This window comes from Charadrius vociferus, unplaced genomic scaffold (genome assembly GCF_000708025.1).
Source record: "Charadrius vociferus isolate BGI_N301 unplaced genomic scaffold, ASM70802v2 scaffold247, whole genome shotgun sequence".
Classification (NCBI taxonomy): Eukaryota; Metazoa; Chordata; class Aves; order Charadriiformes; family Charadriidae; genus Charadrius; species Charadrius vociferus.
Window position 1 is genome coordinate 753,053 of NW_009649188.1, and position 25,047 is coordinate 778,099.

The 25,047-nt window shown below is 40.3% G+C and overlaps 1 protein-coding gene across 3 annotated transcripts in view; it reads right to left on the reverse strand.

Annotated features, from left to right (window-relative positions):
* FAM135A (family with sequence similarity 135, member A) overlaps positions 1-23,725 on the reverse strand; it is a 78,847-nt gene extending 55,122 nt beyond the window's left edge. For all 3 annotated transcript variants that reach the window (XM_009888848.1, XM_009888846.1, XM_009888847.1), the window contains exon 1: positions 23,649-23,725. In XM_009888848.1, coding sequence (XP_009887150.1) covers positions 23,649-23,725 — 77 coding nt within the window. The remainder of the gene's footprint in view (positions 1-23,648) is intronic.
* Between the last annotated feature and the right edge of the window lie 1,322 nt (positions 23,726-25,047).

A 25,047-nucleotide genomic window follows, 5' to 3' on the forward strand; every position in this document is an offset into this window, starting at 1 on the left:
CTGCTGAAGGAGCTATTTGTGAAACTGCAACATGTCCCCAACCCTCCCACCACCAGGGTGCCCAGAAAACACACTGTTTACCAGACACTCTCTGTTGCTTGCACTAGATATTAAAAAGTCCAAATAAGTGGTCACACTAAGCAAAATAGGACAGTACTTGCCATGCTAAAACATAGTACTATTGGCTTTATGCTATCAAAGGCAGGAAGAGCAGATTTGAAGTCTAAAATTTAAAAAAATCAACACAAAAGTCTTTGTTTTCTGGGTGTCTGTCCCCATCGTCTAACAGTTTTTAATCCTATTCAGGTTCCATACTACTTTCAACTGTGAAATCCCTAATTGTCACCCATATGATTTTATGGAAGTCTTTACGTGACACAAGCACCCATAAATACAGTCAGATGATACATTCTCTCAATTTCATCCCATTTCAAATAATTTATTTGTTTATGAAGGGGTTAGTTTCAGCTCCTCAGTGAGCTGACATGACCCACCACACAGTAACACTAACACCAACAAAAGGGAGGAAGCAAGAACATTCACAAGTAGAGAGTAAGAAGACAAAAGTGCCTTTTTAGGCAGAAGCATGGTCTTAAATGCCCATATGAGTGTGCAATTTACCCTTTGTATTCCACTAAGGGTGTATACCCACTCAGTCTTATGGCTCACTTTCATCATCCCCACTATCCAAATCCAAATTACTCTAATCTATTGTGTTGTTCTGATTTTGGCTTCTGACCACCCAGGACTTCACTAGCAACTGATGCAACTGTGTACCAGCCTAAAAATCAACCAATAAAAAAATTCTTAATTTAATCCTTCCACAAAATTAAAAATTCAATTTCAGTCTGGTCAAAACTGTATGTCAAACAATGCTTCATTTCATTTTTAGAAACCCGCAGGTCAAACATGATTCCATATACACTTCTTAACTGTTCATCAACAGCAAATTAATTAATTTTGTATTGTATTAAAAAAAATAATGAAATTAACATTATGCTTTCACAGTCATCTTCTCCAAGAGTGTAAGGAATTGAGTAGATTAAGAGAGGCCTCTCAACATTAATCCGGAGATTGCATCCAGGAGGATGCAATCTAGTATACTGATATTCTCCTTTTGTCTGGGTCAGATGTGACTTCCATCATTCAATTAGTTACTTATTCCACCTATACCGAGGACACATGATACATTATAATGTATAATAGCCTCTGCAAGGAGATACTTTCCACCAGCCTCAATTTCAGTGTCATTTCTGGATCCACAGTAAACATTTCTCAAGAGCCTGACACTCTACCACTACAAGCTCCACCTTCCCATGATCCAAATGACAGGCCTGTCATGGCAGAGTATACTGCTTGTTACTTCAGGTATTAAAAAAAGAATGCAGTAGCATTGGCACGGTTTACATTAAATATTATGTCTCAGTAGTTCAGAGACATGCCATTCATCTCACCCTAACCTTCTACCAAACTGGGTCGCTTTGTTAGACTTTAGAATATCCAAAATCTGCATCATTCTCAGTTCATGTTTAGAACCACATAACAGGTCTACAGAGCATAAATTTATCTAAGGCTTAATAACTTTACCGCATGTGGATAGATCAATGAATTAGGACTGTAACAAGGTAAAATGAAAGGCAAAGGCAAAATAAAAAACTGTGCACCAAACCGGAAGAAAGGTGCAATGTGATATTCCTATTACTTAATGCAATAAGACTCATTTGCCCTAAAGATGCTATTAAGTGACCGTTTACAACCTGGGTGTCAAAGAAAGCAATCAATAGAATTGTTTGTGCCTAGAATGTAATTTGTGAAACCAAACTGCTGTTAGGACATCCTTCTTTTTCTATTATTACTTGCTAGCAATTAATCAAAAGCACATTATTCTACCCTTTATCCAGTAAACCCTTTACCTACCCAATATATTTTAATTTGGGTTAATGGGGAGATGAAGGTGTAGTTTGCTTGTTTGAGACAGGTGGCTTTGATTTTCAGCGGATTTATACTTTAAGCAGTTTATAACATAAACATTCACCTGTTAATCTGAATAATAAAATCCAGCTCAGGGCAAATATGTAAACATTAATTCAAAATCTATGCCTAGATCTTTAAAACAATTATTTAACTGCATCAAGACATTTAAGTAGGAAAAACAAACTCCTACACGGTATTTACCCAAATTATTCACTGCCATTCATCTTTAAATGCCATATATATTAAGGATCTATCTGCAAATGAAGAACTACGATACCGAAACCGGGTACTTTATTCACAAACAAATTACATTTTCTAATGTGTAAAATAAGGAAATGCTTTATAAAATTAAGATATACATTCCTCATTTGACAGCAAATTTTAAAAGAAATTTTAAAAAAACGCATTGAGCCCTGTCACTCCAAGCTCTGCCTTCCTCATCCTCCTTCTATCTCTGGTTCAACTCATTAATAAATTTGTGTTACAATGCTGCCTTTTCTATTTAAAAGAAAACCAAACCAAACCAAAGCACTCTCAACTATTTCCCAGCTGTACCACAAATACTGCTCAGTTCTCATATACACAACAACTGACCTATAAACCTGATCTATTCTAGTGTATCTGCTTGGGCCTCCACATAACAATTCAGCATCGAAGACTTGTTACTCACCTATCACATTCAATTACCCCAAATATCCTTAAAACACTGTAAATAATAAGATCTGAATACAATCAAGTCTCTATTATCTTATGTAAGGAGAGCATGAAAGTACCCTGGGGTAGAGAGAAATCCCAAACAGTAACAATGCTACACAACACGCCACCAAAGGTACACCAAATGTGCTCAAATAGATGAAGTAGCTTGGGTCTACCAACTCTTTTAAACCCCACTCCAGCATCTTCCAAGAGGTGGCATGTGCAGACCTAATCAGGCAGTTGCAGGCTTAGTGCTACAACTTTTCAGAGGGTGTAACAGTTAAGGTCCATCAGTGTGTCTATACTAAAATGCCTTCCTGAAGCCCAAAGGAATGGAGAACATGATACAAACATTTGTATGTTTGTATCATGCATGGGCATCACGGGCATGGCCCGTGCTAAAGCAAAGTCAGTAAGATTCACATGCCCAACCTCAGTACAGCGCATTTTCTCTGACGCACAACCGTAGTCCCAGGAACACAACAGAGGAATATTGAACTGACCCTGCACCAATCTGGCTCCCTCTCAAGTCCTGACTCTTGACGGCAACCTGGAAAAATGCCTTGCTGATAGTAAGGACAGGGGCTCTACGTTAATTTCAAGATTTATGTAAAACTGTTTTCCAGAGCAGAAATATTCAAAAAAGAAAATAGATCAAGCTTTGCAATTCACACTAAGATTCCAGGAAAGTGCTGAGATTCCTAAAGCTTAGACTAATAGTGATTTATTTGCAAAGATATTTGAAGAGTAATTTGTTATAACCTGTCCCTTAATCTCTCATTTGACTGCATTAAATGAGGAAAGCATCACTTTCAGGTTATTAAAGGTTGCAGTTTTCAGCTAACAAAGAAGTCAGAAATATTTTGACAAAAATGCTTTAAAGCTACTCTCCTTGTTTTGAAGAATCAATGGTATTCAGAAAGGTGGTGTACTGTAAGAACACACATTAATCACCCATGAAAACAGCCTCATCCATCAGTATATGGACTTTTTGCTATCTTTTGCTCCATTAGCTGAAGGAGGATAGCTGAGTATTTCACTGAACAGAGAATAAAACAACAGAAATGACACCAAGAACTGTAATTTACAGTATGATGAAAAAATGCATTCAAAATGCACCAGAAGCAAGAATCTGATATGCAATAGTTGTTAGATTATGCCATGATGTTTAGAACCACCATCTGATAATTCAGCATGATGCATTTGGATCGTCTTTTATGATACAGCTATGGTTTGGCATTTTAAAAGCCTAGGCTCCAACGGCAGCTAATGAAGTAGAGTCTTAACCTGAGTCGTTGCAGTACAGGCAATGCAGGGAAGAAATCTGGGATGAGCAGCAGACTAACAGTTGGATGAAGGTCTGACACCACACAAAGAAAAGATTTTGCGTGAGTCTTTAGCACCATTTTGTCAAGACAAGAAGCAGGTTACAACTGCTTGAGGTTCATGTTGCTGATGGAAGAGTGATTTGAAAGACAGCCTCCAAAGGGCGACAGAACAAACTGAGATTTAAGGATACTTAAGGAATGGAACAGGTTGTCCACGTAAGTTGTGGAACCTCCACCCATGGAGGCTTTCAAGACCTGAGGGGACAGAGCTCCAAGTAACATGGTTTGGATCGAGCGCTGACCCTGCTTTTAGCATGAGGGTGGACTTGACGACATGCTACTATCCCTTCCACCCTGAATCAGTCTATGATCCCAGAGGTTAAATGGAACCTATAAAACAGGGTTCAGCAATTTACAAAGTGGTGACCAAAAGGCAACAGAGCAAGAAGTGCATACGGTTGGAAGCTCGTACACAAAACAAGTTGAAGAGACAGCTGTGAACCGAGCATATTCCAGCTCCTGGCTTTCCCAAGTCTAACCTCAGGAAGACATTCCTGCGTGTACACAGGCAAGATACCTCTCAAAGGCCGATTTGCTTGCTTCTCTGAAAGGCACCATCTTCCAGATCCTACTAAATTTCCAATGTCATAGAGTTGGGGAAAAAAAAAGACAATCCACAACACTAACTCTGAAAGTCTGCCAACCTCTCTTTCTCTAAATGCTTCCAGCTTTTACCTTTACTTATCTTGGCCACAGACATGAGGTTGAGGATGAACACCAGATCTCTTGCTCTAGTTGCACTGCTTAAAAGCTTTGTCTTGAAACAGTTCCACATCCATCCCCCAAGAGGTACCTTTGCACTTGCTTCACAATGTGAGAGTTCGCCTAAATATTTGAATGTTTACTGAGACAGCATACACAAGCAAAGCCAAAGTCACTGATGGAGAGCTTATAAATATCCAGGAGATTTCTGCCAACCCCAGTCTATGCAGTCTTTCTTCAGTAAATAAATGCGTGTACTTGCTGATATCCATTTATCACATTTGGTCATCACTATAAGAATATGTAAATCCATACCTACATTATTAAAAGGTTCAAGGACAGCTGGAGCTTAGTGTCCTTACTACAGACCTTGTACAAAAAGGTCCTCTGAAAAAGGTAGTTAGAATTACTGCTCTCCTGTAGGCAGAGGAGACCTCTACTGTCTATCTGGTATGAAGGATTAAATAGTTACAATCAAGCTGCATTAAAATCTCGAAGATTCAAAATCTGACATGTGCCAGAAAATGCTTTCCCACACAGGAAAATTGACAGGTTTCTTTTTTCACTGGGACCATCATTTAGATGGGCTTAAGTAAGTTTTTTTCATCACATTTGTTGAAAATCACAGAATCAGGTCAGGGTTGGAAGGGACCTCTGGAGATCACCTAACCCCCCCACCAGAGCAGGGTTACCTACAGCAGGTTACACAAGACAGCATCCAGGCAGGTTTTGATTGTGTCCAGAGTGGGAGACTTCACAACCTCTCGGGGCAGCCTGTTTCATGGTCTGCCACCCTCAAAGTAAAGAAGTTCCTCCTCATGTTAAGATGGAACTTCCTATGTTCAAGTCTGTGCCCATTACCTTTTGTCCTATCACTGGGCACCACTGAAAAAAGACTGTTCCCATCCCCCCATTCCCATCCTCCCCTTAAGTATTTACAAATATTGATAAGTTCCCCCCTCAGTCTTCTTTTCTCTAGACTAAAAAGACCCAAGTGCCTAAGACTTTCCTCATTATAAAGATGCTCCAATCCCCTAATCATCTTAGTAGCCCTTTGCTGGACCCTCTCCAGCAGATCCCTGTCCTTCTTGAACTGGGGAGCCCAGAACTGGACACAATACTCCAGATGCGGCCTCACCAGGGCAGAGTAGAGGAGGAGGATGACCTCCTTTGACCTGCTGGCCACACTCTTCTTGATATACCCCTGGATGCCAATGGCCTTCTTTGCCACTAGGGCACATTGCTGCCTCAAGGTCATCCTGTTGTCCACCAGGACTCCCAGGTCCCTTTCCACACAGCGGCTCTCCAGGAGGTCAGCCCCCAACCTGTACTGGTGCATGGGGTTATTCCTCCGCAGGTGCAGTACCCTACACTTGCCCTTGTTGAATTTCATTAGGTTCCTCTCCGCCCAACTCTCCAGCCTGTCCAGGTCTCGCTGTATGGCAGCACAGCATTCCGGCATGTTAGCCACCCCTCCCAGTTTTGTGTCATCATCATTTATAGACTGAGCAAAAAGTAGGTTTAGCAATAACCGGAACGTATCATGCTACAAACAAAAAAGGATATGTAGGAAGTAATGGTTGTTTGACTTTTTAATGCTCTCACATGGAACCACAGGCAGTAATGTGTGCAAATGCAGTCATAAAGGACAACCGTTATTTAAAAAAATAATCTCATGCATAAAAAACAGTGTATGTGCTTTTACAGAGATAGCTGCATGAGCATTTACTTGAAAAACCACCTCGCCAGCTGAAGTACATCCCAAGGGAAACGTATGTCCTGAAAAAGCTTCAGAATACAATTCATCGAGATGAAACTTTTTTTGCAGTTCCTCTTGCCAGGCAGAGGAAAGGCAGAAGCGCGCATGGCAGAGTCCGACCTTTCCTCTTCCATGAATCCCAGTGTGCTCACTGCACACTTAAATGTGTTCAGTCACATTAACAAGAGCAAACATTGAACATCGCGGACTGCAAAATTCACATGCACGTTGGGTCACCTGCAGGGCAGCTTCTAAATTTATCAGTTCACCAAAGAAAGGAACAGCTGTGACCCTGCATATGCAAAACCGCAGGAGAGCTCTCAGGATCTACTAAATGCAAGGCCCGGTTGAAAACACTCCCCACTACAGACCACCACTAAGACTTCTCTCTTTCTCCTTTTTCCAAGGGGAAAGAGCAGTGGCTCAGGCAAGCCTGCTTCATTTAGCACACAGGGAAATGGAGCTGAAGATGCAGCACTGCTGTGTAAATCCAGAACGTGGCACTGAAATGAGGAACTGTGAGAAAAATGCACAGAGGATTGAGTCTCCTGAGAAACAGACAGCTCTGGAGGCAGCGACGTAATGGCTTTGTCAGAGTGACCCTGGCAGAGCCGTGTCTTCTACGGATCTTCTACACATCACACCTCTTCCCACAGAAGCAAACCTGCACCAACAGAAACTCCTGCTGTGGTGAGAGGCTGAGTCAGCAAAATACTGAAAGAATATAACAACAAGAGAGAACGTTCTTTTACTTCTATTCAACATCCCTCTGTCCTACAAGCTAAGCCCCTTGCTACTGCACAGACCCTGCATTAATAATTCTTTCATGGATTTATAAAAATCTGTCTTAAAAGCAGCATATCTAGCATTTCACACAAACAGTCACAAGCCTATACTGACCAATGCCAGCATACACGCATTTTTCAAGGCAATCTGAGTATGCTTCTGATGTTTAAAGCATTTCAAATGATCTTGGAACACAAATACTCTATTTTAAATACCACCACAAATTTGTTTGGTAACCTCATTCTGCAAAAAGGCAATCCAGGCAAAGGCACACAAGGGTCAAAGAGGAAAATCAGAAAGGGAGTAAAATAAGGTGTAAGGGAACAGAAATCAGAGAATATAAAAACCCACAGAATAAAGCACAGGTAATGAAATGCTGATTCTCAAAGTGACTAATGTAAAAAGAGAAGAGACGTCATTGGACTTGTTCCGTAATTTTCCCCACCAGGAGAAATGCACAGTCATCTATAAAAATTTAATCCTACCAAACCCACCTGGGGCCCACAGACTACCAAATCACCACTAAACTAGTTACAAGGCTTATCTAGACAGGAAATTATTTAATACAGGTATAGAACACACAAAAAGATTCTTATCTTGCAATCACTTTGTAGTAAGTCCTTCTAATACGGACCAATATGATAATACACTCTGCTATAATTATGGGGTTTATCTCATTTAAGAAATTCTAATTCAGATACTTGAGCAGCAGGAAGATTATCATGCCCAAAATACTTTGTTTAAAATCTTTTATCAATCCCCTTCTATGAAAAATCCAGGTATTTCCAAGCTGGCTAACATATTTTTATTAAGATAAATAAAACAAAGGGCAAACTTACAGGAAATAGATAAAAGGTTCCCATTTATTTGAAAGCAAGTTTTCTTGAAAGTGGATTACTTTTAAAAAGTACCTGACATGTCTATGGCCCACACTACTTCTGACAATTACAGATATATATAAAGATATATACAAACAAAACAGTTATTAGACCAAAAGTTTGATGAGAATTATTTGGGAGACTAATACCTCAAATAAGTCACAGCAGCTTGTTATGAAACAGGATTAAGTACATAAGACAGGAGAGAGGGGAAAGTAAATGCAGCTGGGGATTTTGCCTTATTATTACAAAAGCCTTTTCCCCATGTTCTTACCACAGGCACACTCAGGCAGAATTCCTGCAGTGGTTATGAATGCTTATTTACAAACTTGAAAGGGAAGTACTCTCAAATAAGTATTGCTTTTTTAAAGAGCCATATAAACATATAATACTAGATTAGCTCTTATTTAATCAAATAAATCTTAAATTATATTAGTCTATGTTTATAATTTTAGTTCCTCTTTTATTTCCTGTTATTACTGAAGGGAACAAGAAAGAAATGATACTAGATTACCTTGCATCTTTAAATTATAACAGCCCTGTGAAGCTCATCTGCAGGGTTCATGATTTCCCATATTCCCTTATATGACAACTTTCTAACTCTATTTAGCTTGAAAGTTGTTTGTTTTTTTTTATTTGACTTTTTGATTCAGCATAATAGCCTCACAAATGAAACATCACAAGTATTTAACCACTGAGTGGCTTGAATGTTTTGGTTTTCTGGGCACAAAGGTATGGGATGTAGAGATTTTCTGGTAACTAGGGTCACAATTGTTCAAAGTTCTACCCCTTGCAAACAGGCAGCAGTTTTTGCTCAGACACATCATAACATGTTAATTTTTAAATCAAGGTTTAGCAAATACAACAGACGGGAGACCAGAAGACAAGTCTGACAACTCATTTTCTGGCATTTACTGGTCTTTCAAATTTTTAAAGTTTTGCAACTGTGCAATTCTGTTCCTCTCATCTGTCAGTAATCAAGTTGCCATTGGGTTTGCATGGCAAGGCTTTGGTAGCAGGGAGACAGGGACAGACTACAGGGGTGGCTTCCGTCAGAAGCTGCTAGAAGCTTCCACCATGTCTGACAGGGCCAATGCCAGACAGCTCCAGGGCAAACCCACCACTAGCCAAGGCTGAGCCCATCAGCAACAGTGGTAGTGCCTCTGCGATAGCATAGTTAAGAAGGGGTGAAAAACGGTGAAACTGCAGCCAGAGAGAGGAGTGAGAATATGCGAGAGAAAAAATTCTGCAGACACCAAGGTCAGTGAAGAAGGAGGGACAGGAGGTGCTCCAGGCACCAGAGTGGAGACTGCCCTGCAGCCTGTGGTGAAGATCATGGTGAGGCAGGCTATACCCCTGCAGCCCATGGAGGACTCCATGCTGGAGCAGGTAGATGTTCCCGAAGGAAGCTGTGACCCTGCGGGAAGCCCACCCTGGAGCAGACTCCTGGCAGGACCTGTGGACCCACGGAGACAGGAGCCCACACTGGAGCAGGTCTGCTGGCAGGACTTGTGGCCCTATGGGGGACCCACGCTGGAGCAGTCTGATCCTGAAGGACTGCACCCAATGGAAGGGGCACATACCGGTGCAGTTCTTGAAGAACTGTAGCCCATAGAAAGGACTGCATCCAGCCAGGGTCAACCCACCACACAAGTATACAAGCCTTACAATTCACTTTGCAGCTTATTTTAGTGAAAGGCAGTCTCTGTTTTAATAGCAAATATATCATACATTTAACCAGAGACAGGAATTCAGGTACCACAAAGAAAACTGTTGCAAAAAATCCCAACAAAAAATCCCATGTGAACTGTCGTGTCTTACGTAAGATACATCAAATGAAGGTCATCACTCTTATCCCTTACCAACATCATCATCTTTTCCTCTGTAGAAAGCTATGTCATACAAGGAAGTCACATTAGTTACTCTAGTTCAATTAGTTAAATTTTTTAAATTGAATCACTGTAGTTTCAAATGTAACATACTGCTCTGAGATGTTATTAGGACACTAAGAAAGAAAAATAGTCTTTCACAGAAGCATCTATTGTTTCTCCTTCAAGCAAGGCATAGTTTCGTGATTCATTTAAGTCAGCTTAAGACAGTGCTACCACCAGTAGGAGCAACTTACAGTCCAAAACCACTTTTACATGTTTTTGTCCCTCCTCAAACAAGTTTTGATGTTCCAGCAACCATAAATCAGATAAATCGGGTAAATCAAATCAACATGCTCATCCACCTGGAAAGGGAAAAAAAAGAATCCAGCAGGGGCTGTTACAGAAGGCAGGACGGCACAGGCAGAGGAGAAAGTTGGACTACTCCCTTCAGTGACATGACATGGGGTTAGGTCAGGTTCAGCTACTGGTGGGACTGCACACTCAGAAATAACATGAAATTGTACTGCCACTTCCTGTAAATTACTTTCTTCCTCAACTTCAAGAGTTTCAACTCTTAAAAAGATTGAGAGAAACAGATCTGCTCACTGTGTACTGTATTTATGCATTCATTATTAACATAATTCTTAAGAAATAATCTCAGAGAATATTACTACAACAATATTAGAAGCCAGCTAAGAAACATTAGCAGCAGAAGTCAAGATATGTTTCTCTAAATTCCAAAATTCACATAGTTATTAAGAAGATCCTAAAAGCCCATGAATGTCAAAGAGTAAGGTGAGCACTCAAGATCTGAAAGCAAGAGATTCCCAAACACTCCACTTCTTACCCCTTCAGGAAAATGAAAAAGTTGCTGTTCTTGGATAGACTTTTTATTTTTGCCATGGTAGAGCCACCTCCTACAGCAAAGATATCGTCGCTCTCCTAACACCTACCCCATCTAGTACATGCCAGCAAACATACCCTTAGAAAAACAAAGTTAAAAATCCAAACTCACAAGAGTTAACCTTCTAATACCAGTTTAAATAAACTAAACAAATTACATGGGCACAAACAGACTAACTAGTCAAACCCCTTTTTCTCCTGCCAGGTTCCACAAGCTGGATACCCCCACGACAGACAGTGACTACTGAACCTGTTCAACAAGTCTAAAAAATTAAACAAGCAAACAAAAAACAAAAATATTTTTCTAAAGTCTGTATTTTGTCAAAGGCTTTTATTTTGAAAAAACTGTAATGAGCATTGAAGAACACTTCTGACAGTATCCAATATAATGTGAAATAAATTGTATGTAGGAATGTATTCAGGAAAGGTAGGAAACAAAGATTGCTGAAGGGAAGGCATGCAAAAAGACTACGAGAGGAAAATTGAGAAGGGCAGAACAATATAAAGGGGAAAAGGGAAAAAGTGCATAGAAGCAGCACTAAACACAGCAACAGGACTGAAGTACAGAAATGATCACCGAAGTGATACTATGATTTACTGTATATGTACACTGAGGAGCCCCAGTCTTTCCACGGGCATGGGTACCTGAATTCTTGTATTCCCCTTATGAGGCTGCCCTCCCATCACTGCTCCCTGTAAGCTGGGATCTGCAAAACCCACTGAAGAAGAACCCAGGTTGTCCTCAGCGAGTTGGAAGCTGGGGGTCTCTGCTGCTCTGGGTGTCAGCAAACTCACCTTTCTATCATCTCTTCCTTCCTCCTTTCAGAGCTAACCTATGGAAAGGGATTTGGCATTCTGGGGCTGATTAGGGAGCTTTTCCCAGCAGATACCAGGGGTGGATCCCTCTGTACTCCGCAGTTGTCCAAGTCCTTCTCTTTGCTGCTCATGCAAACTGGCATCTGGGAAATCCTGCCCCTTCTCATAATAAAGAAATACCAAGAATAATGTCTTGAAAAAGAGATGACACTTTTACAATGTAAGTATTTTTGCAAGAAATCAAGTTTAAGGAGTTCTGTTCTCCCCTCTTCCTCTGCCCTGTCCTCCCAAGACACTCACTCTTGCCCCTCTGCGGCAATATATTGCCCCCCTCGATTACACCAATGCAGCACTTGCAGAGCAATGCTGCACACTGGACTGATTCAGCAGCTCAACTTACAGCAGGTGCTACAGCAGCTCAGCCAGCACAACCGACAGGGCAGTGCACTGCGGTGGCATGAAGCAGCCAGCAGCAAGGAAGGCGGAAACTCTGCGAACTGGCATTGCCAGGCAAGCTCTCTATCTCTACATGAGAGCTTAGGGAAATTAGAATTGACATACCTGATGTCTGTCATAATTCTGTATCCTACGGGCAGGGATGCCAACAGAGATGAATGCAGAAGTTCAAACAGAGGTTTTGTTTCAAAACATACTAATCTCTGGGCTGTTCTTGCTCAGCAGATCATACTGACATAGTGGCCTCTCCTGTTCAAAAGATGTCTTCCTAACAAAGAGGTTCAAACAGTTACAGACATTTCTCTCAGGACGCAGTCCAGCACTACAGTTAGACCAGCCCAAAAGTTAGCTGGTGATAGCAGTAGGGATTCTATTCCTTCTGTGTATTTTCGAGTCCTTCTGCACTAGCAGTGACAGATATCTGATCCTGTGGAAGGTGATCCAGAGAGATAAAACTGGCAAAACCAGAATCATATTCTGTTGGGTTTTTTTTATTTTTCTGCTAGCTGACCACTTTGACCTGACTCACCACCGGGCAGAAAGAGCATTACTGCAGATACACAGGAAGCACCAGAAGCAGGGCCATGCTATTCAGGCAGCTGCTGTCCAACGGATCTCCCCACCTGTAACATCTACACCCTTAGCTCAGTGCTCCTGCCAGCTCAACCCACTCTCAGACCACACTGCTGCTAAAAGCAAGCCTGTCTTATTGGCCACAGAACTGCATGACTGCAAAAGCAAACTAAAGAGGAGATGACCATGCATTTCACACCTTTTGGCAGACACGTGCAGTTGTACTGGCTCAAGCCAACTACAAATCCATAGATGAGATCACTGTTTCACAACAGATTCAAGTTCATGGTGCTACCAGCAGGCCACGCTGGGTGCACTTTCTCACCATCTCACTCCACCAAAATCAGTGCTCAGGCAGTTAGTTACACAACCATCCATATCAAAGAAAGTGGTACAGGTGAAAAATACACCTCTCCCCCCCTCCCCAAGTCTGATTACCTCCAATAGCCTGAAAGTTACTTCTGGTGTTAGAAACACATGAAAATACAAAATAAGTACCAGCAGACGTCTTGATCATTTGGCGTATGGTATTCACTTCCTTTTTGGAGAAACAAGAAACATTTTAAAAATAATTTTAAAAACTTTGTGGAGAAACAAATGGAGTTATTTATGGATAAGCATGACATAACTCTCCAGTCTGGAGCGCCTCTAACCCTTTGAAGGTGTTTTGAGCTTCCCTCCCAACTGCCAACACAAGTCAGAACCTGGGAAAGGGAGAATGAGTGGAGGGGGATGAAATAAGGTAAAAATAAATCCGAAAATCTGAGAAGTTAATTTATATGGAGTATAGTAATTGGAAGGATGTTCAAGGACTGAAGGAGGAAGATATTTTGGAGAAAGCACCTGATTGAAGCAGAGGCAGCAAGCCTGAGTTTGGTGGTGGCACTGAGCCTGGTTACATATTCACATAAAGCTGTATGCTCTCTGAAGTATGTGATGATCCAGTAAACTGCTGTTTGTGATTACAGATACAGGTGTACATAAAGGTATGATTAGAGGTATGTGCAGCGGAAGAGACACAAAAAGACACTGTACCAGGAACTCCTGTTGTATCATGAGGTAGTCCAGACTTTGGAAGAAAGAATGACCATCTTTCTCTCTCCCTTCCTTCAGACACCTACGCATGGCAAACTTAAAAAACTAACACAATCACCTTTCTGCTCTAACTATTATGTGTATTAACCAATCACACATAAACAGGGCAGAACACTTAGGAATGACTGATTTTTCACTGCTTTTTACCAGAGGGAGAGGTCTGAACTCTAAGCCTATGCAGGAGCTACAAGCTTCTGGACAAAAGAGTGCTAACCCATGAAAGAGTCTCAAAATTAGAAATTTTAATGACTAAAAATGGATTTAGTGCAAAGTTAAAACTGCTAGTGCTGTCACATGCCATTCCAGAATACTGAACTCAGTAAAACTCTGATTTAGGAAGAGAGGTACATACTAAAGAAACCATTATTCTGATGTCTTCAGCTAACACCTACTCCCATTCTACCTTCATACTACACAGAGAAGCTAGCTATATTGTTCTACAGATTAAAAAAATGGGCCTTCTCCAGAGAGAATCCCTTTATACTCAATACTGTCTTGCACTGTCATTTACTCCCTCACTAAACTAAACTCGCTGATCACGTTTCTGTTGGCAGTTTTCATGGCAAGGCAAGCTGATATACAATCTTTACTTTGCAATGTGAAATGGTACCTGGTCTTACATACACAATACACACCATTCTTTGATCACGTAAAGAAAGAAGGAAGCACACAGACCCCCAAAATAGAATCCTCAAAGGAGGACAGATGACGTAAGCCATATCACAATTACACATAACCTTGCTGTTACACAAAATAGCTGCACCTATCACAGTGCTGTCAGGCTCTGGCACAACGTTAAGATGGTATAAGTACACATCTGGGCTTTTATTGTTTTGTTTTTAAAAAAATGGAATTTTGCCAAATTCAACGCCTGGGTTCATTGGGGGGGGATGCAGGGAAAAAAACCCAACACACTTAAGATTTTATAAAACATACCTCCAGGACAAGTACAATTATCAAGTGTTAGCTATGTCTCTATGAATAACGATTGAATAAGCACCGGTACTGTCATCTTTACACATCAGAATACATACCTAAAACAGGTAGCTTCAGGACCGGATTTACTTTCTTAAGATGTAGGCTAGTCGTTTAGAAATTAACACAGGGGTGGGGAGGATTCTCTAGGCTTCAGAGCAGAAGCCCAATTTACAAAGGGCCTAGATGACCCCAAGATAAGCTGTCCTCTGTGGCTGCAAGTCTCCTAACACAGGTACTGTACTCGGATATCTGAAGATAAGCAGTACAACCTTCCCAGGTTTTCAGTTCCACTCACATAGCTAAGGCAGAGTATACTTCAAAAACCTTAATTTCTCAGCTAACTCAAAGGAAGCAGTGCTCAATTTTCCATTTACTTTTCCAAATCCTATTCTCAATAAATACAAGGCCTTTTATTTCCAAAAAACAAGTCTCTGAAGTACCATCATATGGTTCAAATTGTTACTGCTCTTTGGGACCAGACCACATCATTGGTCTCTCAGACACCCTGCATCAGAAGAGCTAGGTAGATATTTGATGCTATTAACTTCTGAAGCAATACTGACTTAATATATGACTTTTTCAGTGCTCATTCCCAGTCTTACCCATTCTTGCCTCAGAGCAAGCAGGACCTGTGTGTGTGCATTCACTCTTGAATTAGAATCAGAAACTGATCCACTTTTAAAAAATTAAACCAAAAGAAAAGTATTTGCAATATTTTTCCTACACAGTCTATTCCCTTGAGTTTACAGCCTGGCCCTCCAAATCTTAAACCCATATTACTGCTATTTGTATTACTCTAAAATCATAAGCTGAAGAACTGAGCTCATCTTTCAACTGTTAGACAAATTTGACAGCTTTCTTCTCGCTTTGTAAAGACTGTATTACATTAAGTAAAGATCACAGTACAATACTTCAGAAGATAAGCTACATGTCAGAAGACAATTCACAACACTTATTTCCAGAAAGCTATGTCATACAGAAACATGGTTTGAAAGTAAAAGTATGACTGGGCTGTATGAAAACCAAACACGTGACTCAATATTACCTGTCCCTTAAGAGTTTGTTATTTGATCATATGCTAACAACGCAAAACGTTAGCAGAGGCTATTTCTTTATTTAAGGACAAAACCTATTCACTCCTGATGTAGCCAAGAGAAAAAAAAAGTGGTCCTACTGGAAGTGTACTCTTCAAATTTTAATTTCCTGTTAATAAAGTATAAAATTAATGTAGACAACTCATTGGATCCAGAAAAAATACAACTTTTCATATATTGCATTATTTCTTATGAAATTACTGTGTAATCATAGTGAGATTCATTATCATACTCTGATTCAGTGTATTTTCTTTTATGCTACATTACACAACCATACACATGAAAGTGTAAAATGTCAATGCCGCTCAGACACATCAGTAAGTATCTGCACATGGAAAAAACATAAGTCTGTGGAAGAGAAAAATATATAAGTCTAAATTTCCAGTAGTCTCCAAAACTAAAATTCCTTTGACTTTCAACGGGACTTATGTCCACAAGCAACTTAACGCTACTGAAATCCTAGCAATAACCTAATTTTTCAGGTATGATACACCTCTAAAAATGTGTTTTAAGTTAGAATCTGCTAAAGTCTCTTTTGTAGAAGGTATTTAATATTATTCTTGCATCTGTTAACCAGCATTTATAAAGCAAAAACACTTTTAAAAGTGTGGTAGACTGGAGGTGCTTTTGCAAGAATCTTTTAACCCCCCAAGAAAGTCAAACAACAGATAACTAGACACACTGAGCAAAAATGTAAACCTATAGTTATAATAAAAACCTACTGTTAATACTTTATTTTATTTTACTTGCACCGTTTATAGTCTACTTAGGTTAACAGCAAATTTACACTTAGCTGAAAAAACCCCTTACCAAGTTCTGTTTCTGAAACCCACAATGAAGCTGCAGATACTCTACTTTGCAAAGAAAACTGCTACCAAAAAGAACAAAACCAAAGCACAGACACAGAGACATTACTATTGAAAATCATCTAAATCCAGCTTTGGCCAGTTGTGCGCACATGCGTATTACTGATAAATTACAAAAAGATTGGTGAGAAAATAATAATTTAACATTGGGATTATAAGAACACATAGATAGGGAAATCATAGACAAAAGCTGTTTTCAAAGCAAACCTTGCAGCAATGTGTGCGCTAGGCTAAACTAAAAGCATCACTTAGGTTTCTTTAGCTCATTATATTAGCCAGTTCACAGGTGAAAAAGCAATACACAGCTCCAGAGAAATGAAAATCTCATCTTCTCACAATTGAGGGTTACCAGAAAACTTCTCTTGCTACCCACAAGAAAGGCGTAACTCTTTCAAGTTAAGACATCACGATTCATCATCCAGTGGTGGAACACTGCAACTTAAACTGAGCACTACAAAGTACTGTGGCACTTTCAGTAATCAGATGTTTGAATTCAGAAACGCTCAATACATTTGTATTTCAATTCAGGATGTTGACACATACAAAACATATGTAAATGTGGAGAGGTACGCATCCACACACACAGTAGAAAAATGAGTAAAAGAGACAACTTGCTCTTACAGTAACACTGTGTTTGAAAAACTGCATTCTAAATAACATTCACAGTTATGGAGAGGCAGTGGCCGGAGGCAGAGCAGAAAGTGTTACAAATAAACATCCCAAACTTTGTTACAAACAGTGCTAAAATTGCCACTGGTGTCCCATAACCTCATACTTGCACAAACTTTTAAACATCAGGAAAAGATTGGTCAAAATCACGTTACCAGGGCATCATACATTCTAAATGTCCATCTAGAGCTGATAACAACACCACTAGAAAAAACAAGAAAGCGATGCCCTAAGTGCATATGAAAATGTTTCAAGAGAACACTGTCATCTGTTCTATGTCTGAAACCGATTTTCATTTCAGTTACCTGGAACAAGCTTGTTGACAAAGTATTAAAAAGGTTACTCTTATTAATGATTATTATCAGTAGGCAGAATAGGCCTTTCAGTAATAAATCTAATAAATTAACTAGCTGTCTGTTGTGCAAACACAGAAGAGTCCTTATGCTAAAGGACTTAGCGAAATAGAGGACAACATGTGAATGGAAATATAAATAGGGAGGCACAGTGACAGAGACACAGTAATTGTCAGTGTGGCAAAAAATTATTTCAGGAAACAGCTTTTGTCCAAAGATATTGGCCAAACAGATAAAAATTACTTCTCCCTATCTCCCGCACAGAAAGCAATATTAAACTGATTGTACATGTCCAGATATCCCAGACTCTGGTCAGCGACTCTTATCACAGGGAAACCCCGTAACTCTAATAGTTCTTAAGTTTATGAGACCCTTTATTTTTTTTTTCCTGGCAAAAATATAAATGTATTGAGCATCTATTTTGCAGATTTTTTCAAAGAGGAAAATCAGTATGGAAAGATGAGCATCTGATTTGAAAACTGAGTAAGTGGGAAATATACACAGCCTGACAGCACTGCAGAGCTGCTGGTAGAAGTCGAGCAGCAAAACACAAAAAGGATGGAGAGCTTTCTTTTCCAAACTACGCCTGCTGCTACACTCTTGCTGTTACAGCTCAACATACAATTGGCTTTCTTTTGCCACAGCACCCTGCTGCTGGCTCACGTTTAACCCACTGTACACCAGGACTCCCAGGTACTTTTTTTGTGTGTGCTTTCTAGCCAGTTGGCCCCCAGCCTGCACTGACATATGGGGTTATTCAACCCCATCTGGAGGATTTGCATTTGCCCTGATCTTGTGGATCCTATCAGCCCATTTCTCCAGTTTGCCTAGATCCCTCCAAAAAGCATCTCTTCTCTCCAGGGTGTCTAACCATTCTCTGTAAATCGTCGTAATTCAAAAACTTGCTGAGAAGGCACTCTGTCTCATTATCCAGGTTGTTAACCAAAACACTAAACAGTACTGACCCAGTATCAATCAACTAGTCATCAGCTGCAAGTTGGACTTTGCACCACTGAGGACAACTCTTTGAGCCCAGTCATCCAACCAGTTTTCCAGCCAATTCATTCTCCACTTCTCGAGTCCACATCTCACTCAGGTTGTGTTATGCTTCCCTTTGTATTTATAAAAAGTCAGCACTATAGAGCCTAAATCTAACCAGAGCTTTTATGAACTAAGACGACAAAATAGCCTTCGATCTCACAACTCCCAAAAAATTACATTTCTTTTATTCATTCTGTCACGTGATACTCACATATCAATCAGTGTTTGGGCAAAAATTTCCATGATCACATTTCACTAGTTTAAAAACTATGTGAAGCCTTATTTCAATATAGCAGTAGTTTAAAATAAACCAACAGAGTTACCTGGACTAAGTTTGGTTCTAAGCAAGTTGCACAGAGTTGTAAGAAAATATAATGAAATAGCTGTTATTAGGTAAGGATACTACTTAACTGTTCTTTAACTATACTACATACTTACAGCTACAGTGCAACTTTCAGAAGCTAACCACCAGAATCACCAAAGACATAGGAACAACCTTTCTTGAACCACACGAGCAGCAAGGAGGTACACACACAGACAAGTCTTATGTATGAGAACGAAGTGCCTGCTCTGTGTCTATCTCCTTGCTTAGAATAATAAGAGTTCTCTAAAAGTAGAGAAAATGACCAGTCTGCTTTAAAGTATGAGTTAGGAAAACAGTGAGTCTGTTACAGGACCCTTGAGATCAATTTGGTCTTGAGTGAAATATAACAATAAATTTTGGCTGAGTCTGCACTGCTGATTGGTTCGGATCAGCAGAGTGGTTTTGAGGCGCTTTCCCCCAATGATCCCCATTTGCTACACGCTGGTTCAGTTCACTGTGATCTTTCCATGCACATAACCTAGATGTCTCCTGAGAAAACTAAACCACAGGCTGGGATCTACGTGTCACAAAATGCACTTCAACCCCTGGAGGGACAGAAAGTATGAAAGAATTACTGGTATGAACAATTTCAAAATACACTCACGATGCAAAACATCTGGTCCAGAGGACGAGACTAAATCTAGTCTGAAGTAACCCTGGAAGCACACAGATATACGGACATCAACACTGCTTCTAGTAATTAATTTCTAAAGTACCAAATTAATTGTAGGCGTAAACAGTCATAAGTGCTTCTGGCAATAGAGTCACTACAGTTAAAGATCTAAGAAAACATGCTATGGTTTGATGCAACAGCTGGCATATTTCTTCTCACAGTTATAAAATCAGGAAGAGATAATAATGGTTTTGATTGGATATTGGGATATGCAAACTCTACAGAAAAAGAGATGGGGTGGGGAATGTGCCACCTATTCAAATGACCAAACTGATTCAGCTCATATTTAATAGAAGAGACAAAAGACTGACATCTAAAAATACATCAGAGTGAACACTCAGACTGATAAAGTCATTCAAAGCATAGGACAACGCTGGTAAGAAAAACAAATTACTAAAAACTGATAAGGAAATTTAGGCTGGAAATTATGACTTCTCCAATAACCAAAAGAGTGAGAATCTGGACTCGCTCTCCAACCAAACACTCTGGATAAAAATCTACTAAGTTTTAAGAAGGAGCTTGATCAGCTTGATGTGATTACTTGCAATAGCCAACATTTTATTTTACATAATTCAGAGGGTAGTTAAGCCTCTAACACATGAGACAGGTACACTAAGCTGAGTATTCCTGAATGCACACAATCCCAAACAGACCCAGAATGCAATCAGTTCTACACCTGGCTTTTGTTGAGAGAAGCCATACTAAACACAGCCATAGGTCAATGGCTCAATGTCCAGATGGAGATCGGTGACAAGTGGTATCCCTCAGGGGTCCAAACTGTAATCAGCACTGTTTAATATTTTCATCAATGACAAGGACAGTGGGATCGAGTGTTCCCTCGGCAAGTTTGCGGATGACACCAAGCTGAGTGATGCAGTTGAGACACGTGAGGAACTGGATGCCATCCAGAGGGACCTGCACAAGCTAAAGAATTGGGTCCATGTGAACCTCATGAGGTTCAACAAGGCCAAGTGCAGGGTCCTGCACCTGCGTCAGGGCAAACCCTGGTACCAATACAGGCTGGAGGATAAAGAGATTGAGAACAGCCCTGCTGAGAAGGACTTGGGGGTACTGGTGCATGAAAAGCTGGACACAAGCTGGCAGTGTGCACTCACAGCCCAGAAAGCCAACCACATCTTGGGCTCCATCAAAAGCAGCATGGGCGGCAGGTTGACGGATGTGATTCTGCCCCTCTGTTCTACCGTGGTGAGACCCCACCTGGAGTACTGCACCCAGCTCTGGAGCCCTCAGCACAGGAAAGACACGGACATGTTGGAGAGAGTCCAAAGGAGGGCCACAAAGATGATCTGAGGGATGGAGCACCTCTCCTATGAGGACAGGCTGAGAGAGTTGCGGTTTTTCAGCCTGGAGAAGAGAAGGCTTCGGGGAGACCTCATTGCAGCCTTTCAGTACTTAACAGGGGCATAGAAGAAAGATGGGGATAAACTTTTTAGCAGGGGCTGTTGCAACAGGACAAGGGGTAATGGCTTTAAATTAAAACAGGGAAGATTTAGACTAGATATAAGGAAAAGGGTGGTGAAACACTGGAACAGGTTGCCCAGAGAGGTGGCAGATGCCTCATCCCTCGAAACATTTAAGGTCAGGTTGGACGGGGCTCTGAGCAACCTGATCTAGTTGAAGATGTCCCTGCTCATTGCAGGGGAGGCTGGACTAGATGACCTTCAAAGGTCCCTTCCAACCCAAAGTATTATATGATTCTATGAAACTGAAGATTTTGTTTTCTGCTGATTCAATATATCATTGAAGAGCTCCACCAGCAATGTAAATATTACATCCTGTCTCAAATTAATACAAAGACAGTTCCCTAGAAAAATACTAGAACTTACCAAATGGATAGAAATTATTGCAATGGCCACATGACACAGTCTTTTGAATTATTCTGGAAGCTCCCTCCCCTTCCCGACATTGATTTCTAAGGGAATGTGCCCAGAGTTAAAGGTTCAGCTTGAAACCAAAAAGGTAGTATCTACTCATGCCATTTTTCTCACCATGTCAGCATTTCGCCTCTCTGAACTCCCCCTGTGATTTTACTGGTTTTTAAAGAGTAAGCTAAAAAGAAACACGCCAAGTAGAGCACCGGTAATTATACTGCTGTGCTTTGCTTCTCAACTACCTTTCTGAGGAATCATTTGAATTGTAAGGTTAAGACAACCAAAAGACTTTCTTCTCGTCAGGCTCTTCTCTATTAGAGGTAACATGCTGCCATATTCCATCCCTTCCTTCCCCACTGATTTCAGAGATTAAAAAAGGACACAGTTCAACAGACTGTGCTTTTTTGTTGAAGTAATTAGAATAGTCTCAGTGTTGTTACAGACCTCTTAAGCCTTCCTTAATCCTCCTCTTCCAATGAAGAGTGAAATTACAATTTTTCCTAAAAAGATATAGGCAGTTTGTTGCATATACTTTGAGGGCAAACGGTAGCAAGCACAAAGGGCAATCACTTCTGTCAGTACCAGCTTCAGGTCAAATTTAGAGAAAAGCTAGCCTTAATAAAATATAGATGAAAATTAACAGTAACATCGCAAAGACAAGAGGCTAGCTAGCCAAGATACGTTTTATAACCGTATTTTGTGCCTCTTTCTCCTGAGCTCCTTCCCATTCTACCTATTTTTTTTATATCACTCTTCCCTAAAATACCCACCTCAGAGGGTTAATACAAGGTGGAGAAACTATATGCATCCCAAGGCAATTAAATTTTCCTGTTACTTTACCTTCAACAACTTACCCTGTCAACCCCTCCCCCCCCAAAAACAATCCCTGCCAAAAAAATAACCCCCCACCACCTGCCTTGAATTATGACAAGGTTGAAAATGAGAATGTATTTTCTTATTACTAAAATATTTCTAAGGAAAGTTATTTTACAATGTTTTGGAAAAAGCAGCTATCATAAATCAACACTGATATATATTGTTCTCTGTCTGTAAACACTGACACAGCCTCAACCAGATTTATCTAAAACAAATATCACAAGAACTACAACACCGACATGTATTTTTAGCGTAGTCTGTTAGAAGATTGACAGAAGGGCAATGTACCACTACGCTAGATGAGCAATAATCTTTAATAATTCAAAAATAAGCTACAAAGGATTATTTCCTACAAAGCCATGGAAAAGGATGACCTTAGAAAGTAATCTGGGGACAATCAGGTAATAGCACATGAAAGGAATGTGAAAAAGCCTTCTACAGAGACCAGGTGGAATAAGAGGAGGTCAGGAGAGTCTAATGAGGCAGTATGGAGTTTTCTGTAACTGTGGAGGCACAGCACACCGTGAGGAGGAAGAAGCTGGTGAATTTCTCCACTGCCAAACTGATTAATTAGTAAGTTAATTGCAGCAGCAACATTTTTAAAAGATTCAAAACACCTATCATATTTCAAACAAAAGGGATTACAGAAATTAAGATATGAAAGGGGAAAGGCCTGGATAAGAATATAATCTCCCCTCCAAATCTACAGAGCTTCCCTATTTTCCAATTAGACAAAAAATAGTTTATTACAAATTAAGTTTTACGCCAAATTGTTCAAGCATTTAATTCCTAGAAGGTATACACCTTTCCAATAAGGAATAAAGATTTTTCAAATCACTATAAAAATGGTCAATAATACACGAAGCAACACTATGTGACAGTACCCAATAAGGTCTTCCCATCAGCCATCCACCACAGTAAAGTTTGAAAGAACGCACTACCTACCCTCTTTGAAACAAATCCACATTGAAGAATTTGTGGAGCTCCACGGAGAATTCTACCATAGCCTGAACTTCACTCATGTTTATGAGGATGAAGAAGTCAAAACTTGTCAGCACCTTAGTTACTGAAAACAAACAGAAAACAAACTTTTTAGAACACAAGCTGGGGATAATGCCTATCCGGTCCTTAAAAAGGACAACACTATACACAATTTGCACAGCTTCCTTAAATACACATGCCCTGGGTAAACAAGAATATAGGATGTAACAAATCCTGCCCACAATAACTTCTATCTTTGTTGCGAAGGAATCAACTGTTACCAGAGAAGTATCACAGCACACCATCAGCATAATACAATCCTGGCACTTATTGATACCACTGTACTGCAGCTCTGTTCTGGTACTTGGCTGGAGAGAGGGGAAAAATACTGCCAACAAAGAGAAAAAGAGCATGGTCTGCTTCCAGCCCTTACTGAAGCAGAAAGACCATGTACGTAGCAGTGCCTCAACTCTGACATGAGGACACAGACAGCTGAATTATAGCATGGCCTAACACTGCAGAGGAAGTGCTCAACCAGGTCACGTAGGGCTTTAGATGGAGAGATTCTAGAGGGAAGGCAGGAGTTAAGGAGCAAAACATGCCCATTTTTAGTCAATCTTTGTTCGTAGTAAAGTGTTAATTCTCACTGTCTTCTTCACAGCCACAGACTGGCACCTTCCTGCTAATTTATAACTGCCTGCTGATACTTAAATTAAAATCCTAAAGACTTTACTGATTTCTGCTGTTCTGCCTTCAACACTATCAACTGGATTAATAAAATAGACTACACTTTCTGCAAACACTTGTCTTCAAACTTCCCAGTTCCTGCAAGCACTGTCTGGTTTAAGGAATAAACAAACCAAAAAAATCTAAACAAGACTACCCTTCAAGCACATTAGTTCATCTTCTGGGTCTAACACAGAAGCAGTAAACGTAAAAAAAGCTAGCCTGGCTGAAGCTTGAATGGATTATGGGGGTTTTTTGTTCCTAAAATTTTGAACATGTGTGTAAAGCAGCAGGCAGCACTACTGAGACTGAAACAGAGTAGCTGGCAAAAAAAAAACCAAAACAAAAACCAAAAAACCAACCCAAAAGTCATTGCCACAGCAGATACCGGTCACCTGAAAGCAAAGGTACCTTTATCGGCTACCTCTAGCCTACCAACTAAATTATCCTGGCATATGACTCAAGATAAGATTTACCTTTCTGTATCCACTCTAGAGGAGCTGGAAGGCTTCAAGCACCACAGCACAGGTCCAGATTTTTAACTATAAACAAGTTATTTCTGACCTTGGTTTAATAGCCAATACAAAGACTCTGCATGCACTTTACAAAAACACAGAAACAGTATGTTACCGAAGTA